The sequence below is a fragment of the Gorilla gorilla genome, chromosome 14 (assembly GCF_029281585.2).
Source record: "Gorilla gorilla gorilla isolate KB3781 chromosome 14, NHGRI_mGorGor1-v2.1_pri, whole genome shotgun sequence".
NCBI classification, from domain to species: domain Eukaryota; kingdom Metazoa; phylum Chordata; class Mammalia; order Primates; family Hominidae; genus Gorilla; species Gorilla gorilla.
The window spans coordinates 34,773,193-34,787,610 of record NC_073238.2 but is presented as its reverse complement, the minus strand read 5'-3'; the positions used below and the strand labels follow the sequence as shown (position 1 = coordinate 34,787,610).

Sequence of the window (14,418 nt, the reverse complement as noted above, 5' to 3'; positions counted from 1 at the left end):
GCTCTGGCAGCTCACGGCAGTTATAGGGTGGCTGTGTCCTTTTCTGAAGTCCTGACTTTTTATGGCCTGTGGTCATGGTGACTCCACTACAGGCTGTGTTTCTGTTGCTCCTTCCTGCCCTCAACCAGTCTGCCCACTGTGGAAGTCTGCATTTCTTCTCCTTCTCCTTCTTTCTTTTTCTTCTTCTTCTGATGGAGTTTAGCTCTGTCACCCAGGCTGGAGTGCAGTGGCGTGATCTCGGCTCACTGAAATTTCCACCTCCCAGGTTCAAGTGATTCTCCTGCCTTAGCCTCCTAAGTAGCTGGGATTACAGGGATGTGCAGCCTCACCTGGCTAATTTTTGTATTTTTAGTAGAATCGGGGTTTCACCATGTTTGCCAGGCTGTTCTCAAACTCCTGAGCTCAGGTAATCTGCCCGCCTCGGCCTCCCAAAGTGCTGGGATTACAGGTGTGAGCCACCGCGCCTGGCCTGGGTCTGCATTTCTGACCGCCCTCTCGCTATAGGGCTCAGGCTTCCCTTGGGCTGGTTACTGCAGCCACCACCGGCTGCCTATGGGCCTCTGCCATTGGCCCAGATTTCCATGTGGGGTCCAGTCTGTGGAAGTCATGGTAGTAAGCTCACATGGCAAGAAGGTAATGGAGAATTTCAGAGGCCTGCCTCGGAGCACCAGTTCCAAGGGGTGCTTGACAGCCACAGCTGGCGGCTGCTCAGTCTTGCTAATCTAGAGCTTCAATTGTAACAGCCAACCCGAGTCTGTGCAAGATGGGAATCTAATTGGAGACCTCTGACAGAAGCTAGAGTTCTCTAACAGCTACATCATTGGCGAAAAAGAGAACTTGGATCCCCTAAATGGAGGGTCACCAGTGGGGGCATTGACTCTGAGTGGAGGGGAGGAAGAGTTTCTCTGAGAATTTATAACCATAGAGCAATCCTCAAATTCGTACTACCTGTGTCATCTGGAAAACCCCCAAGCCAAGAATTCAGATTGGTTCCTTGGTTGGTAGCGCCCCCAAGTGCCTGGCAGGAGCAAATTGCATATCATCCTCAGAACAATATACCTGCAACCAGTTAGATGTCCAGATTTTTGGCATAGCTTTGGATGAGCCAGAACTTTACATGGCAAATGGGACGTTGCAGATGTAATTGAATTAAGAATGGCAAGATGGGGAGATTATCCTGGAATAGCTGGCTTGGCCTGGTATAATCACATGGGTTCTTAGAGGGATAAAGGGAGGAAGGAGACATGATGACAGAAACAGGTGGGGCAGGGGTGGCTGGCTATGGAGGGGGAAGGGGTCATGAGCCACGGATGCAGGCAGCCTCTAGAAGCTGAGACAGGCCAGGAATGCATTCTCCCTGAAACCTCCAGAAAGAGTGCGTTCCCTGCCAACGCTTTGATGTTAGTCTACTTGGGGTTTCTGACCTCTAGAACTGTAAGATAATAAATTTGTATTGTTTAAGCCACTGTTTGTGATAATTTGTTACAGTAGCAATAAGATATTAATGCTACTGCTTTTTTGAGATAAATTTACATGTCATACAATTGACTCATTTGACACGTCCAATTCAGTGGTTTTATAGTGTTTACAGAGTTGTGTAACAACATTTTCAAAGATGGATCAAAACATACTACACAGTGAATGATAAATGAGCTTTGGATCACGTGGTGCTCTCTTTTCCTGAATAAAGCCACTTAAGAGGCACAGTCTGTGTTCAGGGAAGTGTGCTGAGTGCTGTTGATGCTGAATCGCAGGACCCTGTAGGACCCATGAATGTCTGCGTTTCCTTTTTACCTTAATAGAGGAATCTTTTCTCATGACCCTTTTTGTTATATTTCCCTCCATGATGTTTCAGATATCTATTTACTGGCACTTACCTTGGACCAGTTCTTTTTTGATTTAGCTATTAGAAATCTTAAATTTCTAATCTGTTGCTAAGAGACCTCACAGTACCCTATGCAACTAGTAAACTTCCAGATGAACTGGCCAAGACACATATTTGGTTTTGTATATTTTTCACTAACTTACTTTTGTTTTTTGCTTGTTTGTTTTTTGAGACAGGGTCTCGCTCTGTCACCCAGGTTGGAGTACAGTGGCACAATCATGGCTTACTGCAGCCTCCACCTCCTGGGCTCAAGTGATTCTCCCACCTCAGCCTCCCAGGTAGCTGGGACTACAGGTGTGCACCATCATGCCCAGCTAGTTTTTGTATTTTTTGTAGAGAGGAGGTTTCACCATGTTGCCCAGGCTGGTCTCAAACTCCCGTCCTCAAGTGACCTGCCTGCCTTGGCCTCGCAAAGTGCTGGAATTACAGGCATGAGACATTGTGGCTGGCCTCACTAACTTTATAAGCCTCTAATTCAAGGAATTTGTTCTATATGAAAATTTGAAAATGCCTGCTCACTGGGGATGGTGGTCCAGGATATTTGGTACTTAACACTGAGTTGTTTTGTGGGTGATGAGATCTGAGCAGGGATCAGTATGTTTGTCCTTATAATTCTCCAAAATAAGATAGCTGTTTTATGGCCCTATTTTAAGATAAGTAGATTTTTTTAAGCTGATATATTACGAATCTTCCAAATTACTTATATGAGAAAAACATCTCGAAGATTCTCTCCTTCCTTTTAAAAAAATTTAGGGCCAGGTGCTGTGGCTCATGCTTATAATCCCAGCACTTTGGGAGGCCAAGGCAGGAGGATCAGTTGAGCCCAGCAGTTAGAGATCAACCTGGGCAACATGGCGAAACCCCGTCTCTACCAAAAAATACCAAAAATTGGTCAGGCGTGGTGGTGCGCATGTGTAGTCCCCGCTACTTGGGAGGCTAAGGTGGGAGATCACTTGATCCTGGGGGGTCGAGGCTATGGCGAGTCATGATTGTGCCACTGCACTCCAGCCTGGGTGACAGAGCAGGATCCTGTCTCAAAAAACAAAACAAAACAAAAAATCAAAACAAAACAAAACCCAAAAAGCAAAAATATATTAAGAATTTTAAGAAGCTAACAGCAGAGCAGTAAACCCAGCACAGGCCCTTCTGAGCATGGTGGCCCGGGTGACCCACATGCCCCGAAGCCTACTCTGCTATAAGGTACCCTCTTTCAATCCTTCCATCCCAGAGGACTGACCCAAGGAAGAGGATTAAGAACCGGTTTCCAACATGCCCCCCCACCCCATCCCCTGCCATTAGGATTGTTTCATTTTAAAAAAAGTAATTAAGATTTTAAATTGTGGTAAAGTGTATGTAATAAAATTTACCTTAATATTTTAAGTATATTAAGTATATTTACATTGTTGTGTTACCATCACCATCATTCATCTCCAGCATGTTTTCATCTTCTCAAATTGAAACTCTGGACCCATTAAACCTTAACTCCCCATTCCTCAACCTCCAGCCCCTGGCAGCTACCAACATTCTAGTTCTGTCTCTGTTATTATTTTTTTGAGACAGAGTCTCACTCTGTCACTCAGGCTGGAGTGCAGTGGTGCTACCATAGCTCACTGCAACCTCTTCCTCCTGGGTTCAAGCGATTCTCCTGCCTCAGCCTCCTGAGTAGCTGAGATTACAGGCGTGCGGCACAATGCCAAGCTAATTTTTTGTATTTTTAGTAGGGATGGGGTTTCACCATGTTGGCCAGGCTGGTCTCGAACTCCTGACCTCAAGTGATCCACCCACCTCGGCCTCCCAAAGTGCTGGAATTACAGGAGTGAGCCACCTAGCCTGGCCTGCCTCTATTATTTTGACTGCTCTAGATACCTCTTCTAGGTGGAATCACACAGTATTTTTCCTTTTGTGACTGGCTTATTTCACTCAGCATAATGTCCTCAAGGTTCATCCATTTTGTAGCATGTGACAGAATTTCCTTCCTCTTTACTGCTGAATAATATTCTGTTGTGTGTATGTACCACGTTTTTTTATCTACTCATCTATTGATGGATGCTTAGGTTGCTTCTAGCTCCTGGCTGTTGTGAATAATGCTGCTGTGCACATGGGTGTATAAAAATCTCTTGGAGACCCTGCTTTCCATTATTTTGGGTTTATACCCAGAAGTTGAATTGCTGGATCATACTGTAATTCTGTTTTTGGGAACTGCCATATCTGTTTTCCATAGTGGTTGCACCATTTTATAGTCTCACCAGCAGTGCACAATGGTTCCAGTTTCTCCACATCCTTGCCAACAATTGCTAGTTTCTATTTTTGGTAGCCCCTAATGGGTGTGAGGTGGTATCTCACTGTGGTTCTGCTTGGCATTTCCCTGATGATTCCTGATGTTGAGCTTTATCTGTTTTTAAATGTGGTGTTGAATACTCACAGTGATCCTTCTCTCTGCCTTTCCAGAAAGGAGATGAAGTTGCTGGAGCAGGCAGGTTCTCTGAAAGGCTCCCTGAGTGTGGAAGAGCAGCTGTCACTCATCAGTGGTTGTCCCAATATCCAAGAAGCAGTAGAGGGCGCCATGCACATTCAGGTGAGTGAAGGACACTGGCGCCGCATCCGTGGGGCCTGAGACATTGTCTCCCAACCTCTCCGGAGGAACAGGGCAGGATACAGAGCAGTGGCAGGTGTGGGCGTTTTGCATCTTCAAGGGCAGGATTTTGTTTTATGTGATAGGAAATGTGGTCCTCAAAACCACCCTCTATACTAGGTTCTCATCAAACTAGCGTGACAATGTTCTGTTTCAGGAGACCAATGCCTTATCCGCGAGGCCACTAGGGATTCTGGTGACAATGTTGTATTTTAGAGGCATTAACAGTTTTAGTAAAAATAGGTTTTCTGGACTGCTAATACTATTTTATTTTGTTTTATCATCTTATCAAATGACAGATTATATTATTGTTCTCATATGTAATTGAGCAAAAGCTTACATCATCAAAAAGAAAACCTTTCACTTGCATGTAGCCTTTCCAACAACTTTACTTTAAAAAAGAGAAATCCTCCTGAGGGTTGTTTGCACAGCGGGATGAGCCCGGAGAGGTGAGTGGTCCCTGCAGGTGGAGCTGGGAGCAGCCCCTGTGGCTTGGCCCTCTTTCCAGGCATCCCGCTCCTGGAGCTCCTGTGCCCACGCACAGGCCCTGCCCTGTTGAAGAATCCTGAGGCATACCCTTGTCTTTTCAAAGGCTGCACTTACTGCTATAAGGTTTATGCAAATTTACCTAAAGCTAAAAGAGTCATTATTCCCAATATCTTTCCTTGATATTTTGTGTTCTGAGATTTGCACATTTCACGTCGTTACTCTGTTGATATTCTAGCTGAGAATTTGGAAGCAAACCGAAAAGGCTGTGTGTGTTCTCTGGTCAGTTGCTGCTCTAAGATTCGGGTCAAATACAGAAGATGGAGGTTTTAGGTCTCTATGACTCTAAAATTTCTTAAAATTGTTAAATTTCTCAATTTGCTAAAAATTCATTAAACAAATGTGTGTCACAACAGAACACAAGGAGAGGACTGTTTTTCAACTTCTTATCTCTTTCTAATGTATTATCCTCTATCTCTTGATATGGTGAAGTTTGTATGAAGTTGAAGGGTCTTTAAAGAGACCTGAGGGCTCCTAATGAGTTCCCAGTGCCATCTGTTTCTGCCCTTAGTTGCGGGTGCTATAAGAGGAGTTGCTTCTGAAGAGCACAGATGCTCTCCAGGCCTGGTCTTGGCAGAGAAGCTTCTTTCACATGAATTTAGTTTTATTTTTTATTTTTTTGAGACAGAGTCACTCTGTTGGCCCAGGCTGGAGTGCAGTGGTGTGATCTCGGCTCATTGCAGCCTCCACTTCCTGGATTCAAGCGATTCTCCTGTCTCAGCCTGCGGAGTGGCTGGGATTACAAGCATGCACCACCACACCCAGCCAATTTTTGCAGTTTTAGTAGAGACAGGGTTTCACCATGTTAGCCAGGCTGGTCTCAAACTCCTGACCTCAAGTGATCCGCTGGCCTTGGCCTCTCAAAGTGCTGGGATTACAGGTGTGAGCCACTGTAAACTGCATGAGTTTAGTTTTTTTCGTTTTTTGTTTTTTGTTTTTTTTTTTGGGATAGAGTCTCGCTCTGTCACCCAGGCTGGAGTTCAGTAGTGTGATCTTGGCTCATTGCAACCTCCACCTCCTGGGTTCAAGCGATTCTTGAGCCTCAGCCTCCCAAGTAGCTTGGATTATAGGCATAAACCACTGCTCCCAGCCATGAGTTTAGTTTTTAAGGAAAGTATTTAGTTATATAATGTGATTGAAATATTAATGAGTGATCTATTATTATAATATTTCTACTTTCACATTTCACAGAATGCTTTTGTTCAAACTCTGGGCTGATATCTCCAACTTCAGCATGTTTGTCTTCATTACAATCACTTTTTGAGTCTCTCTGAACAGAGTTCCCAGACCATGTTACCTTTGCCTCTTGGAGATGTTTGCTATGCAGAGCTTTTTGAACCTGTCTACAATGCTGGCACTGCAAATTTTATCCCCAGCCTCAAAGACTAATTCTCAAACATTTAGGTGTTTTTTCCTTTTGTAATAATACACTTGTGATTCCATAGCATGGCAACTTGCTGTGCTTTTTTTTTTTCTTTTAAAGAATCTTTCTATAGCTACTTTATAAATTTCCTAGCAGTAACAATTGTAAAGTCATCCCCTAGGAATAATTCATCTATCCATGTTAAATTTCTTTGTCTCCCCATCCCATTTTTTTTGATAGTTTATCATATGATTTCTATAAACATCCAAAACTACCCTAACTGAATTAGTTCTGGTTAATGTGTCTCCCTCAAAGAGTATATTGTTTTTTATAAAGTGGTGAACCCTCCATAATATGAGAACATTATAATAGACTTGGATAATACGGCAAGTTTTTCTGTTAAAGAGTAATTTGGGGGGAATATGTGAATTTAGAAGGCATGTAAAGCACTTACATGGTACTTGGCACACAGAAAATGCTCAGGAAATGGTAATTATTTTATAATGTGGCCATTTATAACAATTTTGGTAACAAAGAATGACATGGGGCAGTATATGGTGTTCTGTACATGGTTGGCACTAGTGAAAACTGCTCTTTAACTACAGTCTATCTTTATTTTATAGATTAAATGAGTGTATTTACAAGGCATGACATGTTGAGCCATATCTATTATGTAGAACACAGAGCCACGCCGGACTTGGACAGGAAACTAGAGAAGGATGATGTAAACTAGTAGGTTTAATTCCTATGAGAGTTCATATTCTTCAGAAATTGTTGTACCTCCAGTACCAGAGAAAGGAGTGGGTAGGAATAGTTCTGACCAGGAGGCTTTGGGAAGGTTTAATGCAGGTAGGATTAGAGCTTGTCTTGACTTTTGACAAGTGGATTTTGGGGGTGGGGGTGGGAGGATTGTGTGGGAGGAAGAGATGAATGAGATGAGAAGTCCCTTTGAGGATGTTTGTAAGGCCACATTACAGACCCATTGGAAAGGTAGGAAAGGCTGGTCCAAGGTGGAAACCAAGTCGCCATGCTACGAATGCCAACCTGAAGAATGACTTAGGTGAATTGAGTAATACGCAGTGCTTAGAGGAGTACACAAAGAGAAGCACCATTTATGTGTTTCTTTAAAGAAATAAAGATGAAGGCTGGGTGTGGTGGCTCACGCCTGTAATCCCAGCACTCTCGGGAGGCTGAGGGTGGCGGATTGCTCAAGCTCAGGAGTTCAAGACCAGCCTGGCCAATATGGTGAGACCTCATCTCTACTGAAAATACAAAAACTTAGCCGGGTGTGGTGGCATGTGCCTGTGGTCCCAACTACTTGGGAGGCTGAGGTGGGAGGATTTCCTGAGTCTGGGAGGTAGAGGTTGCAGTGGGCCAAGATTGGGCCACTGCACTCCAGCCTGGGCAACTGGAGTAAGACTCCATCTCAAAAAACAAACAAACAAACAAACAAACAAACAAACAAAAAATATTGTGAGACCTGAAGAAAAAATAATTATAAAAAAAAAAGAACTAAAGGGTTTGCATTTCAATCTATGTCGTGATTAGAATCCTGCAAGGAAGGTATTTAGTAGGAGAATGAAATGAATCAGAAGGAAAGATGAGTGAGAAAAAAGAATCAGCAGTTCATTTTTGCCAGTTAACTGATTTTCTTGGGCATGTTTACACATTTCTTTTCTTTTCTATCTTTTTTTCTTTGAGATGGAGTCTGGCTCTGTTGTCCATGCTGGAGTGCAGTGGCGTGATCTCAGCTCCCTGCAACCTCCACCTCCTGGGCTCAAGGGATTCTCATGCCTCAGCCTCCTGAGTAGCTGGGATTACAGGCATGTGCCACCACACATGGCTAATTTTTTGTGTACATTTTTTAATAGAGATGGGGTTTCACCATGTTGGCCCGGCTGCTCTCTAACTCCTGACCTCAAGTGATCCACCTGCCTCCACCTCCCAAAGTCCTGGGATTACAGGCATGAGCCATTGCGCCCAGCCTACACATTTCTTTATATGATGTAAAGCAAATTTAATTCTCTGAATTTTAAAACTAGTGCATAGGCTGGGCGTGGTGGTCCACGCCTGTAATCCCAGCACTTTGGGAGGCCAATGTGGGCAGACTGCCTGAGCTCAGTAGTTCAAGACCAGCTTGGGCAACATGGCGAAACCCCATCTCTACTAAAAATACAAAAACATTAGCCAGGCGTGGTGGTGTATGCCTGTAATTCCAGCTACTTGAGAGGCTGAGGCACGAGAATCACTTGAACCCAGGAGGTAAAGGTTGCAGTGAGCCGAGATGGAGCCACTGCACTCCAGCCTGGGCGACAGAGTGAGACCTTGTCTCAACAACAACAACAACAACAACAAAACCTAGTGCATATTAGTGTCTCAGGTTTACCAAACAAACAAGTAAGTGAAACCCCCAGAGTGAAACCTACCTAATGCTGCCCCACGTTTGTTAAAGTACATTAGTGTTTCTAACACAATGTAATGTTAAACATGTATCTTACCTAATTAAACATCTCTGTGTTGTAAAGAAAGTTTAGGACAATCCTGTTTAGGTTGATTATTACAAAAATACTGAAGAGTTTTGTGTATTTATATGTTTCCACTTCTCCTGTTTATTTTCTCTCTTTCTAATACATTTGAGATTATACTGTAAATAGAATTTTGCATCATGGTTTTTATTTAAAACTTAGAACATTTCCTGCTGTACGATTTGCTCAGGGCTGTATCAGAGAGAAGTGGCACAATCTTGGCTCACTGCAACCTCTGCCTCCTGGGTTCAAGCGATTATCCTGCCTCAGCCTCCCAATTAGCTGGGATTACATGCATCTGCCACTACACCCAGCTGATTTTTGTATTTTTAGTAGAAACAGGGTTTCACCATGTTGGCCAGGCTGGTCTCGAACTCCTGACCTCAAGTGAGACATATAATTTTTAGACTTAAAAAATTGTGATAGTCACCATTTGATGGCGAACCTGAAAGAAGCTTCCATCTAAGAATTCCATTAAAGCTGAGGTTCTCAAAGTCCGCAGCCTCTGCCGGGCTGCAACCACCCATCTGCTGGCAACCACTCACCCGCCCTGTGGTGCTGCCTCATCTCAGGGTCCACAGACTTTTTGCCAGTGGCACCCTCTTAGCAGCTCTCACAGCTCCTTTTTCTGATTTATACAAGGGAAAGTTCTCAGTGTAGAAAAACCAATCTAGGCTACTTGGAGACAGTTTTCTTTTTTTAAAAAAATTAATTGCTGTATTTTGGCCAGGCGCGGTGGCTCACGCCTGTAATCCCAGCACTTTGGGAGGCCGAGGCGGGCAGATCACGAGGTCAGGAGATGGAGACCATCCTGGCTAACAGGGTGAAATGCTTTCTCTACTAAAAATACAAAAAATTAGCCAGGTGTGCTGGCGGGCACCTGTATCCCAGCTACCCGGGAGGCTGAGGCAGGGGAATCACTTGAACCTGGGAGGTGGAGGTTGCAGTGAGCCAAGATCGCGCCACTGCACTCCAGCCTGGCGACAGAGCGAGAAGAGGGCTGGATGTGGTGGCTCATGCCTGCAATCCCAGAACATGGGGAGGCCACAGCGGGTGGATTGCTTGAGCTCAGGAGTTCGAGACCAGCCTGAGCAACATGGTGAAACCCCGTCTCTACCAAAAATACAAAAAATTAGCATGGCATGGTGGTGCATGCCTGTGATCCCAGCTGCTTGGGAGGCTGAGGTGGGAGGATCACTTGAGCCCAGGAGGTGGAGGTTGCAGTAAGCTGAGATCCCGCCACTGTACTCCAGCCTGGGTGATAGAGTGAGACCCTGTCTCAAAAACAAACAAACAGACAAACCAAAATAAAAGAAAGACTGTACAGAGCTCTTTTAGAATGATGATGTGGTATGTTACAGTCCAAGTGAGAAAGTTGACTTCATGTTGATGATATGGTCAGTCTAGATGGCGTGAACCCAGGAGGCAGAGCTTGCAGTGAGCCGAGATCGCACCACTGCACTCCAGCCTGCGCGACAGAGTGAGACTCCATCTTAAAAAAAATAATAAATAAAAAATTACTTGCTGTATCTTAATTGTACATATTTGGGATTCATGTGTGATTGATTTGTGTGTTCAGTGTGTCATGGTAAAATCCCGGTGTATTAGGATATCCAGAACCTCACACGTTTATCTTTTATTGTGTTGGGAACACTATAAATCTATTTTGAAATATATAACATTATTAACTCTAATTTCCCTACTGTATTATTGAATGCTAGAACTTACTCCTTCTAGCGAACTGTATTTTGTACTCATTAACCAGCTTCTCTTCATCCCTCCTTCCCCTTCCTGGTAACTGCCGGCTGCGGGTGTCCACCATTCTACTCTCTACCTCCACGAGACCCACTGCTTTAGCTCCCCTACATGAGTGAGAACATGGGATCTTCGCCTTTCTGTGCCTGGCTTATTTCGCTTAATATAATGATCTCCAATGTCATCTATGTTGCTACAGTTTTCTTATAAAATATGTTGCTGTGGTTTTCTTATAAAAAGAAAATGATTACTATTTAGGGAATTGTTCATAAGCAGGAGGCAGAGCTTGAGGAGACACGTGTGTGTGTGCTCACACATGCGCGCGCGCGCACACACACACACACACACACACACAGACTGCTTGCCACAATGCTTCAACTAAAAATAATCCCACTGTCAGATCTGCCCAGCCCCAGGGGGCGAAGCCCAGTAATGGGAGTGTGGTTTTCCCCAGTGGATTGTTTTCTACCCAACCCTAGAGGGCGGGGAGCCTGGGTCAGGACGTTTCCTAATACTCTGCTGAAATCCGGGAGCATGCAAGAAAGAAACCTGAATTTCTAGAACTTAGTGCAATTTTGAAATCAAATCTTGCCTGGCAAGAAAACCTACTGTTCTGGAAAAATAAGTTTACTCTGAAAAGCTGGTCTCAAGCCTTGACTTTTAAAGCACATTAAAGCTCATTAGCCACTATGTCGAGGCCTTATCTAATCTCTGGAACTTAAAACTGGAGATCACAGTAGCTGGTGGGAGCCATGGGAATGATTTATAGAGTTACGAAGTTTAAATGGGGTTTCCTTACACGAAGTCAGAACAATAGCTGAAATCGAGAAGTTAAATGGATATTGTCTATGTAGATGATCAGAATTTGCATCTCAACTATACCTTTAAAATGGAGAGAATGCTAATCATTTTGAAAAGGACCTTCAGACGCCGTCAGTAATTATAGGAAGTAGCGTTCTTTTGGAAATTTATTTGTTTTCTTAAAGGATAGAAGCTTGTTGGACTTTCAGTCTTGGTTCACTGAGACTCAGAATATTCCTTCTTTTGGTAGAGATGGGTGTGGGGGTGGGGGGTTCAGGCAGCATTGGACACATGGGATGGCCAGCCCTGAGAATATTCGGGAATGTGCGAGGAAACTGGAGTTACGCTTTTTCTGTTGTATGTGTTTTTTCTTTTTCCTTTTGAGATGGAGTCGCACTTTGTCACCCAGGCTGGAGTGCAGTGGTGCGATCTTGATTCACTGCAACCTCTGCTTCCCGGGTTAAAGCAATTCTCCTACCTCAGCCTCCCAAGTAGCTGGGATTATAGGCGCCCACCACCGTGCCGGGCTAAGTTTTGTATTTTTAGCAGAGACGGGGTTTCATCATGTTGGCCAGGCTGGTCTTGAACTCCTGACCTCAGGTGATCTGCCCGCTTCGGCCTCCCAAAGTGCTGGAATTACAGGAGTGAGCCACCACGCACGGCCATACGTGTTTTTTTCTTTAAAAATTGTAAAATCGGGTTTACAAAGATATAATTTCCATACAAGAAAATTCACTCGTTTCAGCGTGCAGTGCTGTGTCTGACAGATGCGTACAGTCACGTATGAAACCAGCGTCACAGCCGGGGTTCAGAGCATAGAGCCTCTCCTTCCCTTTGCAGCTAATTTCCTCCCACCGTTCCCCAGGCCTTGCCCACCACTGATCTGTTCTTTGTCCCTATAGTTTTGCCTTCTCCAGAATGTTATGTAAAATGGAATCATACATGATGCAGCCTTTTGAGTTTGGTTTCTTTCACAGAGTAAAATGAATTTGACGTGGCTTGTGTGGTTGTGTTGATTGGTAATTTGTTGCTGAGTGGTATGACATTGCTAAGGTGCGTGGGACTCTGGATGGACTGGGGCAAGCCCACCTCACACACTCACGAGATCATCTGGAAGCACGAGCCTTCAGTTTTCACTTGCGAAGTGTGAAAACATTCTGTCCTAATGTTCTACTAGCTTCCTGCCACAGCCCTTACTTTTCTGATGGCTTGCTCTTGCTTTATTCAAATAGTGTGCTTACAGAACTGGGCACGAGGTCTTATTTCTGTGAAGCTGTATTTTTATTTATTTGCTTGGCTTTTTTTTTGTAGTATGTATAGCTTCAAAGATATAATATGAGCAAGTAATGAAAAATGTTATACATTCAAGAGACAGGCAAGTTTTTCTCTTAATCTGTAATTATGTATTTAGCTTCTTCTATGACCAAATAGGACTTGAAAAAATGCTAAGTCAAAACATAAGAAGGACAGTAAAATAAAGTCTTAGAAGAGGAGGGCATCCTCATTGCATTCAGTCTGCCTGCAGGTGAGGACTAAACATGGCCAGCATTGTGGGTCCCCGCAGCATCCATGAACGGCAGGTTATTGGCATGATTTGCGCTGGCAGGCCCTGCAGTGATGGACGAGGCGGTGACCTGCCTGTGTCTCAGACATCGTGGGACCTGCAGGAGCATTAGGAAAGTACTCCACCATGATTTGTTCTCTTCGGCCTCTACCTTGTGGGGTGGAGTATGAAGTTATGTGTGCTGGAGAAGAATGTTAGAAGGCAACAGGCTTTGATCTTTGCCAGGAAGCCTGGCTCAAGGTCAGCGTTAGCCTGAATTTCTACTTTACCTTTCAGTTTGGGCATTTTGGCTTTTCCCCCTTCACAACCACCTGCCAATGGAAGACGGTAATTTTTTTTTTTTTGAGACAGAGTTTCGTTCTTGTCACCCAGGCTGGATTGTTGGCTCACTGATCTTGGCTCACTGCAACCTCTGCCTCCTGGGTTCAAGTGATTCTCCTGCCTCAGCCTCCCAAGTAGCTGGGATTACAGGTGCCCACTGCTACACCCGGATAATTTTTGTATTTTTAGTAGAGACAGGGTTTCACCATGCTGGCCAAGCTGGTCTCAAACTCACCTCAGGTGATCCGCCTGCCTTGGCCTCCCAAAGTGCTGGGATTATAGACATGAGCCACCATGCCTGGCCGTGCATTTTTTCAAAGAAGTAAATGTTTCTTCTTCATAATGTCTTTAAGTCTGGAAGGCTGGGATCTAGCTGTGTTGCGATTTTGACTTAGGTGTTAGGGAGTGGATGGGGAGGTCACCTGGTGTGTTCTTGCAGCAGTGTAGGAAAATGCAGTTCTTGGTAACAGCTTGGTCCATGACTTCTTGATGAACTGTGTGACGTGGGAGAGCGCAGGGGCAGCCCCAGCATCCCTGTCTCAACATTGACATACTCAATGCTCTGTCCCCAGGGCTGGGCCAGCCAGTTTTCCTTCCAGGGTTCTTTAGGACAGAAACCCTCCCTTTAAAAAGTGTTAATTATAAGTATTAACAAAGTTTGCATGCTACGAAGAGGAAGACATGCCTAATTCAATTCCTCTAATACCCATTTGTTACATTTTAATATATTTACCTCCAGCCTTTTTTCCACATATAATATTTATAATTGTAATGATAGTGTGTCTTTATAGATACAGTATCATATTCTACTTATATTAATCAACATTTAACACTTTCTAGTGGCTGTGTAAGAGTCTGTCAAGTGGATGTATCAACTAAGTCAAATATCACATAGAAAATAATGATCTTATGGCTACTTCCAGTACTGTGCGATTGTAAGTTAAACTTGGTTGATCATCCCTCTATCTCATTCTTCCATGCTTTTTGTGACTTTCTTCAGGGCAAGTTCATTCATAGGGAATTACT

At 44.1% G+C, this 14,418-nt stretch overlaps 1 protein-coding gene across 2 annotated transcripts in view; it reads left to right on the top strand.

The window, feature by feature from the left end:
• CRYL1 (crystallin lambda 1) overlaps positions 1–14,418 on the top strand; it is a 120,702-nt gene that overhangs the window by 31,584 nt on the left and 74,700 nt on the right. For both annotated transcript variants that reach the window (XM_004054229.5, XM_055360167.2), the window contains exon 3: positions 4,334–4,460. In XM_004054229.5, coding sequence (XP_004054277.1) covers positions 4,334–4,460 — 127 coding nt within the window. The remainder of the gene's footprint in view (positions 1–4,333; positions 4,461–14,418) is intronic.